The sequence below is a fragment of the Convolutriloba macropyga genome, chromosome 2, assembly GCF_964194025.1.
Source record: "Convolutriloba macropyga chromosome 2, txConMacr16.3, whole genome shotgun sequence".
NCBI classification, from domain to species: domain Eukaryota; kingdom Metazoa; phylum Xenacoelomorpha; order Acoela; family Convolutidae; genus Convolutriloba; species Convolutriloba macropyga.
In genome coordinates this window covers 51,180,148-51,199,870 of record NC_134469.1, presented here as the reverse complement: position 1 = coordinate 51,199,870, position 19,723 = coordinate 51,180,148, and the positions used below count along the sequence as shown (strand labels likewise).

General features: G+C 34.6%; 1 protein-coding gene across 1 annotated transcript in view; it reads right to left on the bottom strand.

Moving 5' to 3' along the window:
- Positions 1-3,855: 3,855 nt before the first annotated feature.
- LOC142358746 (casein kinase I-like) overlaps positions 3,856-19,723 on the bottom strand; it is a 29,656-nt gene continuing 13,788 nt past the window's right edge. Inside the window, exon 3 of the mRNA XM_075410305.1 lies at positions 3,856-5,789. Within this exon, the coding sequence (XP_075266420.1) occupies positions 5,254-5,789 (536 nt within the window). The 3' untranslated portion in view covers positions 3,856-5,253. The remainder of the gene's footprint in view (positions 5,790-19,723) is intronic.

Sequence of the window (19,723 nt, the reverse complement as noted above, 5' to 3'; positions counted from 1 at the left end):
CATACAATTTTGGCCGATCGATATATTCATTGCAGAGAATTGAGACTGTTATCATTGGAAGGTGGTCCAGGGTATAATGTAATTTAATATTTTTTTTATTTTTGGTTTATACAGAAAGTTATCGAGGCTTAAATTTTTGTGAATAGTAGACGTAATTCGGCATTATTGATTATACCGATAGGTATAGAGGAGGATTGCAGATTGGTTTTATCATAGTTGAAATGTTTGCTATTTTCTCAAATTTCGTCTTTTTTAATCAAAAATGGCGGCAAATAAACTTTTTATCAGACTTTGTATAAGCTAGTTGCACTTTCACTTCCTATAGGATGCTTCTGGAGCTAAAATGTAGGTTTTTTTTGAAAAATTAGTTTAATAACTACACAAAATACATCAATTGTTTTTGGTCTATTGAAAAAATTCATTTGTTAATTGATCCAATTTGCAAATATGTAAGAAAAAAATGATTTTTTGAACCCTCAGCAAATAAGGGCTTGATTTTCTATCATCTTGCATTCTTACAACCAATAATAAGTCGGATTTTATTTGGGCTCAAACTTTCTCTTAATATTTCCGCATTTGTGTTTTTAATATTGTATTGATTACTGGCAAAAAAGTTTTCAAATCAAAACCCGATTAACGACAGATCCTCTTTACAGCAAATGCAGGCCAAAAAAAAACATTGTTTTTAGTGAAAACTCGTAGTTCATATGGCTTTGACTACGTGGTTTCGAAAACCTTTATTGCTTTCTTTAGTTTTGCCTTCATTTGTCATTCTGCTTGCGGCCTCATGACTTTGAGCTGTTAATCAAAGGTCCAATTGGTTTTTTAACCTATAACTGAACCAATAAAATTTTTTCGTTTCGTAATTAATGACTTATGAATGCAAAAATATTTGATTTTTTTTAAATGTCAGTAAAAATTTGATATACGCAAATTTTTTGTGTCTTGTTTCTGTCTTAATGTAGCTTTGTCTCAATAAAAAAAGGCAATGAACACTCTTTTTAGTGGTTTCACGTTTAACCAATGGTTGCTTGGCTTTGTTACTACAAAGATGCATAAGTTTTTGTTTGACTTTTGCATATTTACCAAATTTGAGGTTGTTATATGACCCCCTTTCAAATTATCTCAATTATGAGAGCTCCAATTAGCATATAAAAAACTGCAAACGAATCTCTTCGAAGGTTTCCGTGAATAGCTTATAGTTTTACCGGCTGCGAAACCGTCTTCTCGTAAAATTAATTGGACTTTTTTGTTTACCTCTTTGTCGGTTTTTGTTGTCATACGGAAAATACTTGACAATCAAATAAGTCCACTGCTTTTATGAATATTTAATTAAAGTTATTTTATGATTTAAGTCAATAGCTAACGGTTTTAATGACTTTAAATTAATAAATTTCTTAAACGTCCCGATTTGAGTTCTGATTGTGCTCAGCAAGTATCTTAGCCCAATTATTGACAGGGTTCATTATCTTACTGTTGCTCTAACAAAATTTCTGGTGTCGATAATGTTTTATGGCTGATGTCTTTAGAGCTACAACCGTGATTTCATAAAAAAATGTAAGTTTTCGATACTTTTCAAAATTTGTGGTTCTTGTTGACTTCCTTTGACCCTTTAAAAAGAAGACCCGTTTAAAATCAAAGAAAACCAAAGCAGAAAGTCAGACCCTTTTTGATAAATTAACTTTTTGATGAGTTTGTGTGAGTTATAGTATTAATGGCTCCAACAATGTGTTTTCAGAAACCATTTGTAAAATTTTGGGTTGTTTTTTTGTCGTCTTATTTTTCGGTCACAATTTGACAACCCCATCGGGCTTCCTGAGAAGCTGCAAGTTAATCAGTGAATTTTTAAGATTTGTCACTATCTTATTTCTGTCATTTTTGTACTTTGGTGTTTGTATTGAGGGGCACATCTTTTCTCTAAAGAATCAATTTCGCATCATCTTTCTCGTCATGCAACTCTTTCAATGATTTTCTTTTGAACAAATGGTTTCTTGGCTTTGGTACTACGCATTTTCATAAGAATATTGTGATTTTCGGGAATTTGCATTTCTGAGTTTTTGTTTCTTTGTCGTATTATAAACAATTGTAGTGCGCAATTTGCGATGAAAAAAAATGCGCAATTGAAGTATGAGTAAAAAAATTGGTTTTGAGTTTCAGTGAAAAACGAAAAGTTTTACCTAACATATTTGCATTTTATCTCAGAAGTTCTTTCAACCTCCCTTTCTGAAACTTTCTGGGTTCGAACGATTCTCTTTTATTCTGAACTAAATTCCACTTAGAACACTCAAGACAACATTTTCAATAAATAAAACATAACCAACTAACGTCGGGCGAATTGCTCTCAAACGACCGGCGAGCGGTTGGCTTGGTCAGTAGCTAGCCACGGGGGAGGGGGGTGCACCGGGGGCAGCACCGGGTTGGGGGGGGGGGCAACAGCGCGGTGGGGGGGGGGCTGGAGGCAATAGTGGGGGTGGGGGGTCAACAAAGTAAAATGCTAAAATTCGTGATGATAAAATGTTGAAACCATTCCATTACCACTAAAAACAATGCAAACATCTATTATCAAACCATAGAGGAGGTTCTGTGACACCTAGGGCTGATAAAAATTAAAAAATGTCAAAAATCAAAAAATGTCAAAAATCAAAAAACGGGGGGTCACCGGGGGCTGATTGGAAGGGGGCAACACTGGGTTGGGGGCAATAGGGGGGTCAACAGTGGGGGTGTCTTCAACCCCTAAGAACCGCCCTTCACACCATAAGTTTAAGTATAAGTCTCCAAAACAGTTTGAGCTGAAACAGACCTGAAAGCCTCTAAGAGCACTAAATGCCCGCTGGGCGCTACCTGTTTATCCCTTTTCTGAGGACGAAAAGTCGAAAGCGTCAGACGAAAAATTGGTCAAGCGAAAACTCGCATTAAAAAAGACCGACAGGACTAATATAATTGCTAAAAACTTCGTTTGAGAGCAATTAATAACTTATTTTCAAAAATCAACTTTAAGGTTCATTTAAGAACATGAGCTGACACGCAGCGCGAAAAGATTAGTAAAAGCCATCACTCGGACAAAATTGACTGAATACACAGTCAGGATAGCATAAAGACTAAATATAATCTTTAGCAAAAATTGGACATTGCTGAGATTGACTGAATACACAACACAGTCGCACATTTTATATACCGCACATTAGCGAGCCTCCTTGTTATAATCAATTTATAAAATTAATTTATAACCGCAGATTAATTCATTTCGAACTTGAGAACATTTGTAAAGTGGGTTTTTCTGGGACAGCAGAAGACACCAGATATACCAACTTGACACATGAATTATCAAAAATAGACCCCATAACCTCTTGAAATAATCATTTAATAAAAATTTCATTTTAAATTGCTGAAATTCTCAAAGGGCATGTCATGTGCTTAAGAGGTCACAATCGTAAATTACTTTGTCATATTCATTTCAACGCATCTCAATTAAGCCAATAGTTCTTACTTGTTCTTAAGCCCATTGCAGCATAGCTTAACAATTCCACTCAATTCAACACAATAGCTTAAACAAGTGTGCGTTGTGTTGTGTACATGCATATTGTTTGACTTTTTAGCTATCATGATAAGCGGATATATCAGTTCCCGTTTTATCAAGCAACAGGGATATTATATTTGCTCTTCCTGGCGTCGTTTTAAACAGCGAAGTGTGCGCTGGCTGTGCTGTGTTACGTAGCATGACAATTGAATTGTGATTATTTGAGTAAACTCCATTTGGCGTCTTTCAAAACAAACGCACCTCAAAGGCACAAGAAACCACAGGCGAAAGTGGTCTTGGCCTGTTTGATTTGACTCAGCGGGTAGAGGGAAAACGGAATTGGTACAAAATTAAACTAAGAATAGAACGATAGAGAGAATAGAAACTGATAGAAATATAGACTTTACAAAAAGCTATTCAGAGCTACCTAAATCATTAGGCCTCAGATTTGCCGTTTAAAAAGCGCACAATACCAATCTGAAATCTGCAAATAATTCACCGCCAATTTCAATACTCAACTTATTTACTCAGTTAAGTTTGAAAAGGAAGTTTTGTAGCTTTTTAGACAGCACTGTTTATCCGAAGTCTCTCCGAATAGCACACTATTAAGGTCAACAGTAATTGTACTGCTGCATAACTACATAGTAAGGCAATTTGTTTAAACTGCCCATTGTTATCTGTTACAGTTGCGGTGAAGCTAACAGAGGTAAAAAGAAAAGGCTCTTCTTTCGGTACAGTCACACAATAAATCATTAAGCATGTGAACATATAAGCAACTATGTGATAGGTGGTGGTAGTAAGAGGCGAGGGGTGATGAAATCATGTCCATTTACTCTTTCCACCCATCCCCACAATTTAATTTCTTTTGAACTAATTCAGTCAATCGACCACCACTATGAAATCAAACCAAAGTCTTCAACTTGCAGCTACACCAATTTTCCCGACCAACTTGAGATTCATGCAAACATTTTTTTAACACAACTTGATTCATAATATAATGCATGACTGTCTTAAAATGATAATTATTTTGACACAATTGGAATTGATAATCAGATAAGTCGATGCATTTTTGGTATCAACAGGGGGAACAGGTGGACTGAAGTTTCTGAAAAGTGATCAAGGACAAAAAACATCCTTCGAACAGATGTATCACACATCTGTAAGTTCATCATTTTATAGCACCGTTGCTCAACAATGAGACATGACAGCACAATTTTGGGAATAACACCACCGACCGGAACTGGGTTTGGCTATCGAATAAATTAGCCCCGCTAAATCTCAAAAGAATTGCCATTACTGGGAGACAAGTATTTGCTAAGAACTCTCCCGCACTTCCGGGCCAAGTAAAGTTGTATAACCTCTGAATTAAAAACTTGGTTGATTAATTGTTGGGGGAAAACGCACGTCAGAAGAGGGAGTTATCAGTTGAGATAAAACAATAGATCTAACTAAGGCATACATATTAGTAAGCTATAGAGGTATGTTAAATGCGACTCAGACCAGACAGATTGGTCATTCCTATATAACCAAGAGAAAATAACAGCTATCGGAGTCATCACTAAAGAAGGTTAATGATCTCTACTTACAACAGTCATATATTTGCGGTGGAAACAATCGCGCATTTTTCACATTCATACTGTTTCAGGGTAAAGATTGCTGGAAAGCACTTAATATATTGACAACTATGCGAGATAAGTTTCCAACCTATCTATTCATAGTATCAGTGAACTGTGCATTTAATTGTTTCCGGGTGCCAGCTTAAGTTTGGAGAAATTCTGGGAGAGCTGTTGGGGACTGGCCTTGTTCATTTGGGACGCTTGACTGGCCACGATATGCTCATTCATAGGGATGTTGGGCGCACCGGATGTCGTTCTAGTCTGTCGGGCAGCCGAGAATGGCTTATCAGAAACCTTGTTCTGATGGCCCAGACCATTGTTGGGAGTTGCCAAGTGTTGTTCACTATACAAACCTGTGACTCCACCCTGAGGGTTCCCTAAGCCTGGATTCAAGATTTCCATGTTCCTGTTAGATTGTAAGGCAGCGCCGTTGGCCTCCACGGCATTGGATTGTTGCAGTGCTTGCAAGTTGTTACCACTGGACTTCTGCTTGTTTTCGGTTCCCGGAGTCTTCATGATGTTCCAATCGAAGATATAATCGTAGGTGAAGCCTTGCCGATGATAGAGATTCCTGAACAGCTGTCTCAGATAGCCATAGTCTGGTTTCTCATCGAACCTCAGGTTACGAGCGTAGTTGAAGAATGAAGCAAACTCAGCTAAAATAATCAATCGCGCATCAGAACGCTCTTTACATACAAGTTGTCTGTTTTTTTTCTATCCTCTGTGCAGCTGAAAAGTATTAAACGCCGATATTTTTGACAGGGTATCAAAAAAGCAACTTAACTGCATTGGCCATGCCACAGGTATTATTTTAATCTGATTATCATCATGATCTCATCTAACTCCCTCGAATATGACACCCCCAATAGTGCTAGCTCACGCTTTTCAAGATTCAAATAATGCTACTGGATATTGACAACGTAATTGCATTTAACCAGAGCAACAACACTGCATTCGACGCGCATTGATTTGTTCACGATGTCAAACGAGAAAAACGCTCTCAAAAGGAGTCAGAGTTATTGGATAGATCGAACTGGATTGGTTGCAAAATCTGAATTGTTATACACCAAATTACTGTATGTAAAAGTAAGGCCGTTTATATAGATACAACGCACATTATATTATGTTTTAATGTAGCACGTGATGTTGGAGGTTAAAATTATGGATCTTTTCTGTTTGTGCCCTCACCTCATTGGGTGTATACTGTTCGCAACACCCAAGCGCGAGAGCTATATTAACAATGACTTGCTATGCAATGACTAACATACGCTTTTTACTGGGCGCATAACATAGTGGGGAGCATTGACGGAAAATCTGCAACACAACCGAATTATCGGACGATGTGCTCTCAAACAACTGGCGAGTTTTCAAATCAAATATTGGAAAAATAGCACGTATGCGTGGTAGGCGCAGAAGTATATGACCACTAGGGTGGGCAGAGGCAAATTCTGAAAAAAAAACACCCGCGAGCAGAATATAGATGGAAACAGATTCGTATCTGAATTGATAAAGTTGCCGATTCAACCAATAAAGCCTCGGCCAGGAATTAGAGTAAGCATAAAAGACCCTAATTTTGAGCTAAAAATCTAAGTCATATTTTGATCAATGTAAACTCACTGTTAAGAGGATAACAAACGACGTCGCGCGTAAAAGCAGCATGAAGATGTAAACAAAACGGTTCTTCAGGTTTGGTACGTGACAAAAGCGAAGACGGAGCAAAAACAAATTAATGGCCAACAAACATAATAGAAAAATAAGCGAACAACTAAAAGGTGTTACGTGCTACAAAAACGGAATGTGGAGGTTAAAGACTGCTTTTACATTAGCTACAAATAATAAAAACAATTGACATCAGTGAAAAATGGAGAAGGAAAGCGTGAAAAAGTCATTTGAGAAGTCAAAGAACGGCCTAGAAGAAAAACCCAAAATAGATTAGGCAAAATTTTTGCAAAAGAAAGACCTACACGTTTACAACAATTATTTGAAACTTCGTTCGAGAGCAATTAACAACAACAGCAACAACAAAGGTTCTCTTCGCGTATCTACGAGAGAGCAATTACAACGGGCAAAAATCAATTATTCATTAATATTTTACGACAACAAATAGTGTCAGTCATAAAAAGCATTGAAGAAAACCTGAAAACAGGAGTCAAAATTCCGGTCGCTAAAAAAAGAAATAATTTGTTCAAATACCCGTTTCAAACTCCACTGTTAAGGTAATTAAAAAAAACAGGTTTCAAAGCCGCTCGCTTTTCGCCCCTTTTACTACTCCAGAGTGATTAAAATCACCACCCTAATTTGACTTTTCAATGGCGTGAAAAAGCCCAAAAAGACAACAGAATCGGGAATCGACTTGAGTTAAAACTAAGCTGAAGCCCTAGCAAAAAAATATCAAAACAGCAAAAATGTAGTTACCTATACCATACCATTTCAAACAGCAGATGAAGTAAACAAATTAGAATTGCAAAAGTTTGTTCACATAAAATCTCACTTCACTTCGAAGGTCATTTGGAAAACACAGCGATACTTCAACAACGGCGAACTTAGCAAAGCGAAAGAATTGAACAAAACTCAATTTCAACTTCAAATATTCACAAATACTTCACAAAAAATCACCACGTCAAAGCCAAAAAAGCATTATCTGCCCGTTTATGAATCCAACGAATTGCACACGGGCAATCAAAAAATATGTGTCAAGTTGATAAAATTCATTAGAAGAAAAACTGAAGACAACTTAGATTGCAGCGAGAAAAAAATGTTTTCAAAAACATAAAATTTGTTTAAATACTTAATTCTCACTCCACTTTAATGGTTATTTGCAAACAGTGCTTTTTTCGCTCCGTTACTATTCCAGCGTGATAAAAATCACCAATCTAATATGAATTCGCATTGGCGTAAAAATGCCAAAAAAGTGAACTAAATTATAGCCGGAAGTGTTCCGAAATCGACTGGAAGTCAAAACTTATCTTATGCCCTAGCCAATCACTATATAAGACCAATCAATTTCAAACAGCAAACGATTTAAACAAATTAGAATACCGAGAAAAAAACAATGTTAACCTTAGCGGACTATATGGAAACGAGACAGAAAAAAGCGTTACCCCGAAACATAGCTGGCAGATTAACCGAAAACAGCCACCATTGACGCACTTGGTGCACATCGGGCCAAACAGAAAAAGAAAAAGGAGACAAATTGACTGATTTTTTGTTTTTCTTTTCAGTTTGCAAGTGTTCTAATTTGGCGTGCAATTTCAATTAGATTCTGAAACTATACGGAATTCACCTTCTACACTGAAAGCTAAAAAACTTTATACCGATATCAGCTAGCAAACACTCTAATAAACTTTGATAACCTAATTCTCAATGACTTAATGACCGGTTTTTATCGGTTTATCACGTCTCTTTTGATTTTGCTCTTTTGACTTTGACTGTGTTCACTATATTGCGTAATTCAAAACATGAAAGAATTTAAAATCCATTCAGTCGAAACAGTGAGTGAAGTAAGTCAGAAGTCAAACGTGAAAATCGTGACTTAAGTAAAACGAAAAATGTGATCAAAAGGTAAAGCGAATTAAAAAACATAGCAGAAAAAACAGTATAAAAGTCACAGAAAACGAGAGCTACTAAAAAATACAATTACATGAAAAAGTTGAGTCGTTGACCACCGTTGAGACCTGTTATCAATGAGATTAAGTGATAAGACAGCAATAAGTACAACAAATACTAGCAAAACTAAAAAAAAATCACAAATAAAGAGACAAAGAGTTAAGACGACAAAGTTGAAAAGAAAAACTCCCAAAATTCAAAAAACTCTATAATTATTATTGAAAACAATTTTAAAAAATGTGTCAAAGTCATAGTAGGCACTAGCTTTGAATAAAAACGATTAAATCAATAATCTTATCCCTATTAACAGCATCAGAGACCTGTCCCCAATGAGGTTAAATGATAACACATCAAAAAGTACAATAAATACATGTAGAAGTTTCACTCAAAATTCTTGAGAAAAAGTAGTGTCCAAGTCATAAAAACCACTAGCTATTAACTCGATCCCTTAAATATGTTCTTTCATGCTTCATTAGAAATCAATCAGACCTGTCATTGATGATACTAAAAGATAAGACAACAGATAGTTTTAAAAAGGGGGCAAATTCTAAAATTCACTACTATTTTATAACAACAAATTGTGGTAAAAAAGTCCATCTCAAAAACAGCCAAATTATTCAAACACCATTTTCTCACTCCAATGTTTCTCACTCAACTTTAAAGTATCTTGAAAAAAAAGTAACGCCTCAAAACCTATCCCTTTACTGTTTCAGTGTGACCAAAATCACCCCTCTAATTTAACTTCTCACTGACGTGAAAAAGCCGAAAAAAGCGTGGTCAGATCTGAAAAAAAAGACAGCGCACCAATACAATTCAATTCTTTGAATTGCAAAAAAATAGCAGGACAATTCCTGCAATATAATCCAAAGAATTGAATGAAAAACATAGAAGTACCAGCAGATCAATTGAACAAAATCAGCCAAAACAAAATCATCTCAAAAAGTTGCGAAACTAAAACAAACAAACAAAAATATACTCATTGCTAAAACTCTTGAAGCTTTTACCCCGAAGTCAAAATTTGATCTGTTTAAACATACCTATTTGAAAAATATGCTCAAAATCAACTTTTGTCACTGAAATCAGTCCATGATATCTGAAAAAAAATTATTGGCCCCTGAAGATCGATTAACTCAGAAAATGACAGAATTTTTTTCTATAAAATGAAATCAATTGCAAATTTTAAGGAAATTTTGCTGAAAATTAAGATATTAATATCTTCAGGATCATTTTTGTGTCTCTACAGGCTATCCAGTAACCCAATACCAATCCTTAAAAAAATCATTAGGCTCTTGAAGATCGATAGGCAAAAATTTTCAAAAAAATTAAATTTCGAAAATTCGTTCGATTAAAATGTTGAAAACCATTCCATTGTCTATGTAATAACCTAGCAACTATGTAATAACATACTATCAAACCCTGGAGGAGGTTACCTGGCTACTGAGGCAAAAAAAATTGAATAAAAACTCGAAGAAAACTCGAAATTGAATAAAAACTCGAAATTGAATAAAAATTCGAAGAACTTGGAAAACAATTCCACTGAAAATAACAACCATGCAGTAACTTCATATCAGGCAGTGGAATACGTTTTCTGGCACTTGAGAATGGACAAATTTCAAATAATGACAAAAATTTCAGGAAAACTTAAAAATGCAGACTTCATTAAAAAAAATTCTAAAATTCGACATAACAATGTTGAAAACCATTACATTGTTACTACAAACCATGCAATGCCGTATTATCAAACCTTAAAGGAGACTCCCTTGCCCCTGAGAATGAAAAACCTCAAAAAACGACAAAAATTTTAAAAAAAAAACTTGAACAAAATTGCGTGTTTGTGTTTGTAGTATCAAAACATAGAGCTCATAAAATGGTCATAACAAGTAATTTTGTCTCGCAAAAGACATTCGTCAACTATTGAAAACTTCAACCCAAGACTGATCAAACAAAAAAAAACTCAAACTCAAAAAATCACAAAAAAAAACATGAAATTGCACCATTTTAAGCCCAAAAACTCCCAAAAATGACCTTTTAAACTTGAATTAAGGCCATCTTAGCAGATGCACCATTCTGAGCAATTGAAAGACTACTAAAGCCCACTTTGGGTCTCTAATGAAACATAATACCCGCTGGGCTTTACCTGTTTATCACGTTTTGAAAGATCAAGTCATTAAAAAACACAGCGCCCCAATACAATTCAAATTCTTTAAATTGTAAAAAAGGAGAGTACCTAAAAAATAGCCACTTGAGAGGCTGACGGTTGCTATTTAAATGGAGAAAACTTAGCAATAGAAAGAATAGAAAAAATTATAACATTTTCTGAAAGTTTCCATATAACATTCTCTAAATATTTCTCTATAAAATCCCTAAAAGTTTTTCTAAAAGTCTCAAAAATGTTTTACGAGCACATTAGGAAACAGTTTATCATTGAGCACTGACACGAGACCCCTGAGAACTAAAAAGCACTTCAAAAGCGAGCAGAAAGTGAAAGCTATCAAAAACTGCATAATGTTTTCAGTTAGACAGAAACAATCTGACCAATCAAACCTTTGAATTTTTTCACCTTACGTAAAAAGTTAGCAAAAACGAAAAATTGTCATTATTGAGACTAAATGATCAAAATTAAGAAACAATTTTTTGCATAAGCCTCGTAAGCAACGGTTGAGACTTGTCAAAAATGAGACTAAAGAAGGCAACAAAGTCAACAATAGAATTAGCAAAACAAAAATTTGATAATAACCCTGCAACAAAATTAGTGTCAAAATCATGGAAAGCATTAGCCTAGACCTGAAACAAATGAACCGAACATAACACAAATTAGCAACCTATGAGACCTGGCCTATATTAAATAAGACAAACATAACCGATTAACGTCGGGCGAATTGCTCTCAAACGACAGGCGAGCGGTCGGCTTCGTCAGGAGCTAGCCACGGTTTAGTGACCTTAGGGCACTACCTCTTTATGCGTTTCTGAAGACGAAAGTCAAATAGGTCAGACGAAAAATTGGTTAAGAGAACAATTGCATAAAAGAAAAACAGGATTAAAATATTTGCAACAAATTGCTTTTGAGAGCAATTAACAATGGTTTCCTAAAAAGTGCCTGTTAGATCATTTATAATAAAAAACAATTTAACCATAACTCATTGATAATGAGGATCAGATATGATGACATTACGCCTTATAACAGCAGCTGAATTGCGGCATCAACAAAAAGAGAGAAAGAGAGAGAGAGCGATAAAACGTGAACGAGAAAGAGAAGGAAAGGAACCCTAACAAAAAGAGAGCGAAAAAGACAGGAGTATCTTCCATGATTTGATTCGACACTGCAACTTCTACTTTTCTAACTTTGTTAATAAAGAAATCATAGTAAAAAACTGAAAAAGGCAAAATAAATTTAAAAAATTTCAACTTCGCAATAAAAAAACTTCCAAACCATTTTTTGTCTCGAAAGTTCTGTCAAGTAAACCATCTCCGTTATTTGAAAAGTTTTGGTGGCCAGTAATGGTCAGTAAACTCAGAAAAAGACAAAAAATATTTAAATTTGGAAAAAAATTGCAAATTTTAACAAAATCTTGCTAAACTTCAAGACATTAATATCTTAAGAACCAATTTCTTGTCTCAGGAGACTATCCGGTATCCCTGTTTCAAGCCTGAAATATTTTCACAGGCTCATAAAGATCCATACACTTGGAACAAAATCTTTCCAAAAATTTGAAAAGTTTAAATTTTATCCAAAAATTACTAAAACTGGAGAGATAAAAAAAGTTGAACATCAATCCATTAACTCTCGAAACTATGCAGCAGCTTACTATCCAAACCTTTGAGGAGGTCCCAGGGCCTCTGTTGCCGGAAAAAATTCAAAATCATGAAAAGTTGCAAATAATTTAAAAAATTGCTTAAATTCGTGATATTAAAATCTTAAAGAACATTCCAAAACATCTACTAATTACGGAGTAATATATTATCAAACCCTAGAGGAGGTTCCGTGGCCCTTGAGGCTAGAGAAATCTAAAAAAAAATGACAAAAAATTTCAAAAACCTTCAAAAAAAATTATCAAGTTTTATTTGAAAAAATTGCTAGAACTTGTGATATTGAAAAAGTCGAAATTAATTCATGACCAACAAAATTGGAAAATGGCAAAAATATCAAAATTATGCAAAATTCGTTATGTTAAAATCTTTAAAGACATTCCATTTAAAATAGAAATTATTCAGTAACCTATTTTGAAACCCTAAAGGAGGTTCCTTGGCTCTTGAGGCTGAAAAAAACTAAAAAAAAAAACTACAAAAATTTTCAAAAAACTTCTAAAAAAATTGATAAAATTTGTGACATTAAAAAGTTTAATGGCCATTAAAAATGTGCCAGTAACCTATTATTAAACCCCTTAGGATGTTTTCTGGCCCCAGGGTCTGGAGAGCCCTGAATAAGCAAATGTCAAAAAATTTGAAAAAATTGCACGTTTTGTCAAAAAAATGCTAAAATTCGTGATGATAAAATGTTGAAACCATTCCATTTCCACTAAAAACAATGCAAACACCTATTATCAAACCATACAGGAGTTTCTGTGACACCTAGGGCTGATAAAAACGGGGGGTGCACCGGGGGCTGATTGGAAGGGGGCAACACTGGGTTGGCGGGCAATAATTCCGTGGGGGGGGGGGGGGGTTGGGGGGCAATAGGGGGGTCAACAGTGGGGGTGTCTTCAACCCCTAAGAACCGCCCTTCACACCATAAGTATAAGTCTCCAAAACAGTGTGAGCTGAAACAGAGCTGAAAGGCTCTAAGAGCACTTAATGCCCGCTGAGCGCTACCTGTTTATATCCCGTTTTTGAGGATGAAAAGTCAAAAGCGTCAGATAAAAAATCGGTCAAGCGAAAAATTGCATAAAAAAGACCGACAGGACTAATATAATTGTTACAAACTTAGTTTGTGAGCAATTAAAAAGAAGACTAGAGAAACATTTAATTGACATACTATCAAACCCTGGAGGAGGTTACCTGGCTACTGAGGCAAAAAAAATTGAATAAAAACTCGAAGAAAACTCGAAATTGAATAAAAACTCGAAATTGAATAAAAATTCGAAGAACTTGGAAAACAATTCCACTGAAAATAACAACCATGCAGTAACTTCATATCAGGCAGTGGAATACGTTTTCTGGCACTTGAGAATGGACAAATTTCAAATAATGACAAAAATTTCAGGAAAACTTAAAAATGCAGACTTCATTAAAAAAAATTCTAAAATTCGACATAACAATGTTGAAAACCATTACATTGTTACTAGAAACCATGCAATGCCGTATTATCAAACCTTAAAGGAGACTCCCTTGCCCCTGAGAATGAAAAACCTCAAAAAACGACAAAAATTTTAAAAAAAAACTTGAACAAAATTGCGTGTTTGTGTTTGTAGTATCAAAACATAGAGCTCATAAAATGGTCATAACAAGTAATTTTGTCTCGCAAAAGACATTCGTCAACTATTGAAAACTTCAACCCAAGACTGATCAAACAAAAAAAAACTCAAACTCAAAAAATCACAAAAAACATGAAATTGCACCATTTTAAGCCCAAAAACTCCCAAAAATGACCTTTTAAACTTGAATTAAGGCCATCTTAGCAGATGCACCATTCTGAGCAATTGAAAGACTACTAAAGCCCACTTTGGGTCTCTAATGAAACATAATACCCGCTGGGCTTTACCTGTTTATCACGTTTTGAAAGATCAAGTCATTAAAAAACACAGCGCCCCAATACAATTCAAATTCTTTAAATTGTAAAAAAGGAGAGTACCTAAAAAATAGCCACTTGAGAGGCTGACGGTTGCTATTTAAATGGAGAAAACTTAGCAATAGAAAGAATAGAAAAAATTATAACATTTTCTGAAAGTTTCCATATAACATTCTCTAAATATTTCTCTATAAAATCCCTAAAAGTTTTTCTAAAAGTCTCAAAAATGTTTTACGAGCACATTAGGGTGAGACTTGCGTTTACAACGGTTGAGACTTGTCAAAAATGAGACTAAAGAAGGCAACAAAGTCAACAATAGAATTAGCAAAACAAAAATTTGATAATAACCCTGCAACAAAATTAGTGTCAAAATCATGGAAAGCATTAGCCTAGACCTGAAACAAATGAACCGAACATAACACAAATTAGCAACCTATGAGACCTGGCCTATATTAAATAAGACAAACATAACCGATTAACGTCGGGCGAATTGCTCTCAAACGACAGGCGAGCGGTCGGCTTCGTCAGGAGCTAGCCACGGTTTAGTGACCTTAGGGCACTACCTCTTTATGCGTTTCTGAAGACGAAAGTCAAATAGGTCAGACGAAAAATTGGTTAAGAGAACAATTGCATAAAAGAAAAACAGGATTAAAATATTTGCAACAAATTGCTTTTGAGAGCAATTAACAATGGTTTCCTAAAAAGTGCCTGTTAGATCATTTATAATAAAAAACAATTTAACCATAACTCATTGATAATGAGGATCAGATATGATGACATTACGCCTTATAACAGCAGCTGAATTGCGGCATCAACAAAAAGAGAGAAAGAGAGAGAGAGCGATAAAACGTGAACGAGAAAGAGAAGGAAAGGAACCCTAACAAAAAGAGAGCGAAAAAGACAGGAGTATCTTCCATGATTTGATTCGACACTGCAACTTCTACTTTTCTAACTTTGTTAATAAAGAAATCATAGTAAAAAACTGAAAAAGGCAAAATAAATTTAAAAAATTTCAACTTCGCAATAAAAAAAACTTCCAAACCATTTTTTGTCTCGAAAGTTCTGTCAAGTAAACCATCTCCGTTATTTGAAAAGTTTTGGTGGCCAGTAATGGTCAGTAAACTCAGAAAAAGACAAAAAATATTTAAATTTGGAAAAAAATTGCAAATTTTAACAAAATCTTGCTAAACTTCAAGACATTAATATCTTAAGAACCAATTTCTTGTCTCAGGAGACTATCCGGTATCCCTGTTTCAAGCCTGAAATATTTTCACAGGCTCATAAAGATCCATACACTTGGAACAAAATCTTTCCAAAAATTTGAAAAGTTTAAATTTTATCCAAAAATTACTAAAACTGGAGAGATAAAAAAAGTTGATCATCAATCCATTAACTCTCGAAACTATGCAGCAGCTTACTATCCAAACCTTTGAGGAGGTCCCAGGGCCTCTGTTGCCGGAAAAAATTCAAAATCATGAAAAGTTGCAAATAATTTAAAAAATTGCTTAAATTCGTGATATTAAAATCTTAAAGAACATTCCAAAACATCTACTAATTACGGAGTAATATATTATCAAACCCTAGAGGAGGTTCCGTGGCCCTTGAGGCTAGAGAAATCTAAAAAAAAATGACAAAAAATTTCAAAAACCTTCAAAAAAAATTATCAAGTTTTATTTGAAAAAATTGCTAGAACTTGTGATATTGAAAAAGTCGAAATTAATTCATGACCAACAAAATTGGAAAATGGCAAAAATATCAAAATTATGCAAAATTCGTTATGTTAAAATCTTTAAAGACATTCCATTTAAAATAGAAATTATTCAGTAACCTATTTTGAAACCCTAAAGGAGGTTCCTTGGCTCTTGAGGCTGAAAAAAACTAAAAAAAAAAACTACAAAAATTTTCAAAAAACTTCTAAAAAAATTGATAAAATTTGTGACATTAAAAAGTTTAATGGCCATTAAAAATGTGCCAGTAACCTATTATTAAACCCCTTAGGATGTTTTCTGGCCCCAGGGTCTGGAGAGCCCTGAATAAGCAAATGTCAAAAAATTTGAAAAAATTGCACGTTTTGTCAAAAAAATGCTAAAATTCGTGATGATAAAATGTTGAAACCATTCCATTTCCACTAAAAACAATGCAAACACCTATTATCAAACCATACAGGAGTTTCTGTGACACCTAGGGCTGATAAAAACGGGGGGTGCACCGGGGGCTGATTGGAAGGGGGCAACACTGGGTTGGCGGGCAATAATTCCGTGGGGGGGGGGGGGGGGGGGGGTTGGGGGGCAATAGGGGGGTCAACAGTGGGGGTGTCTTCAACCCCTAAGAACCGCCCTTCACACCATAAGTATAAGTCTCCAAAACAGTGTGAGCTGAAACAGAGCTGAAAGGCTCTAAGAGCACTTAATGCCCGCTGAGCGCTACCTGTTTATATCCCGTTTTTGAGGATGAAAAGTCAAAAGCGTCAGATAAAAAATCGGTCAAGCGAAAAATTGCATAAAAAAGACCGACAGGACTAATATAATTGTTACAAACTTAGTTTGTGAGCAATTAAAAAGAAGACTAGAGAAACATTTAATTGACATACTATCAAACCCTGGAGGAGGTTACCTGGCTACTGAGGCAAAAAAAATTGAATAAAAACTCGAAGAAAACTCGAAATTGAATAAAAACTCGAAATTGAATAAAAATTCGAAGAACTTGGAAAACAATTCCACTGAAAATAACAACCATGCAGTAACTTCATATCAGGCAGTGGAATACGTTTTCTGGCACTTGAGAATGGACAAATTTCAAATAATGACAAAAATTTCAGGAAAACTTAAAAATGCAGACTTCATTAAAAAAAATTCTAAAATTCGACATAACAATGTTGAAAACCATTACATTGTTACTAGAAACCATGCAATGCCGTATTATCAAACCTTAAAGGAGACTCCCTTGCCCCTGAGAATGAAAAACCTCAAAAAACGACAAAAATTTTAAAAAAAAACTTGAACAAAATTGCGTGTTTGTGTTTGTAGTATCAAAACATAGAGCTCATAAAATGGTCATAACAAGTAATTTTGTCTCGCAAAAGACATTCGTCAACTATTGAAAACTTCAACCCAAGACTGATCAAACAAAAAAAAACTCAAACTCAAAAAATCACAAAAAAACATGAAATTGCACCATTTTAAGCCCAAAAACTCCCAAAAATGACCTTTTAAACTTGAATTAAGGCCATCTTAGCAGATGCACCATTCTGAGCAATTGAAAGACTACTAAAGCCCACTTTGGGTCTCTAATGAAACATAATACCCGCTGGGCTTTACCTGTTTATCACGTTTTGAAAGATCAAGTCATTAAAAAACACAGCGCCCCAATACAATTCAAATTCTTTAAATTGTAAAAAAGGAGAGTACCTAAAAAATAGCCACTTGAGAGGCTGACGGTTGCTATTTAAATGGAGAAAACTTAGCAATAGAAAGAATAGAAAAAATTATAACATTTTCTGAAAGTTTCCATATAACATTCTCTAAATATTTCTCTATAAAATCCCTAAAAGTTTTTCTAAAAGTCTCAAAAATGTTTTACGAGCACATTAGGAAACAGTTTATCATTGAGCACTGACACGAGACCCCTGAGAACTAAAAAGCACTTCAAAAGCGAGCAGAAAGTGAAAGCTATCAAAAACTGCATAATGTTTTCAGTTAGACAGAAACAATCTGACCAATCAAACCTTTGAATTTTTTCACCTTACGTAAAAAGTTAGCAAAAACGAAAAATTGTCATTATTGAGACTAAATGATCAAAATTAAGAAACAATTTTTTGCATAAGCCTCGTAAGCAACGGTTGAGACTTGTCAAAAATGAGACTAAAGAAGGCAACAAAGTCAACAATAGAATTAGCAAAACAAAAATTTGATAATAACCCTGCAACAAAATTAGTGTCAAAATCATGGAAAGCATTAGCCTAGACCTGAAACAAATGAACCGAACATAACACAAATTAGCAACCTATGAGACCTGGCCTATATTAAATAAGACAAACATAACCGATTAACGTCGGCCGAATTGCTCTCAAACGACAGGCGAGCGGTCGGCTTCGTCAGGAGCTAGCCACGGTTTAGTGACCTTAGGGCACTACCTCTTTATGCGTTTCTGAAGACGAAAGTCAAATAGGTCAGACGAAAAATTGGTTAAGAGAACAATTGCATAAAAGAAAAACAGGATTAAAATATTTGCAACATATTGCTTTTGAGAGCAATTAACAATGGTTTCCTAAAAAGTGCCTGTTAGATCATTTATAATAAAAACAATTTAACCATAACTCATTGATAATGAGGATCAGAGATGATGACATTACGCCTTATAACAGCAGCTGAATTGCGGCATCAACAAAAAGAGAGAAAGAGAGAGAGAGCGATAAAACGTGAACGAGAAAGAGAAGGAAAGGAACCCTAACAAAAAGAGAGCGAAAAAGACAGGAGTATCTTCCATGATTTGATTCGACACTGCAACTTCTACTTTTCTAACTTTGTTAATAAAGAAATCATAGTAAAAAACTGAAAAAGGCAAAATAAATTTAAAAAATTTCAACTTCGCAATAAAAAAACTTCCAAACCATTTTTTGTCTCGAAAGTTCTGTCAAGTAAACCATCTCCGTTATTTGAAAAGTTTTGGTGGCCAGTAATGGTCAGTAAACTCAGAAAAAGACAAAAAATATTTAAATTTGGAAAAAAATTGCAAATTTTAACAAAATCTTGCTAAACTTCAAGACATTAATATCTTAAGAACCAATTTCTTGTCTCAGGAGACTATCCGGTATCCCTGTTTCAAGCCTGAAATATTTTCACAGGCTCATAAAGATCCATACACTTGGAACAAAATCTTTCCAAAAATTTGAAAAGTTTAAATTTTATCCAAAAATTACTAAAACTGGAGAGATAAAAAAAGTTGAACATCAATCCATTAACTCTCGAAACTATGCAGCAGCTTACTATCCAAACCTTTGAGGAGGTCCCAGGGCCTCTGTTGCCGGAAAAAATTCAAAATCATGAAAAGTTGCAAATAATTTAAAAAATTGCTTAAATTCGTGATATTAAAATCTTGAAGAACATTCCAAAACATCTACTAATTACGGAGTAATATATTATCAAACCCTAGAGGAGGTTCCGTGGCCCTTGAGGCTAGAGAAATCTAAAAAAAAAAATGACAAAAAATTTCAAAAACCTTCAAAAAAAATTATCAAGTTTTATTTGAAAAAATTGCTAG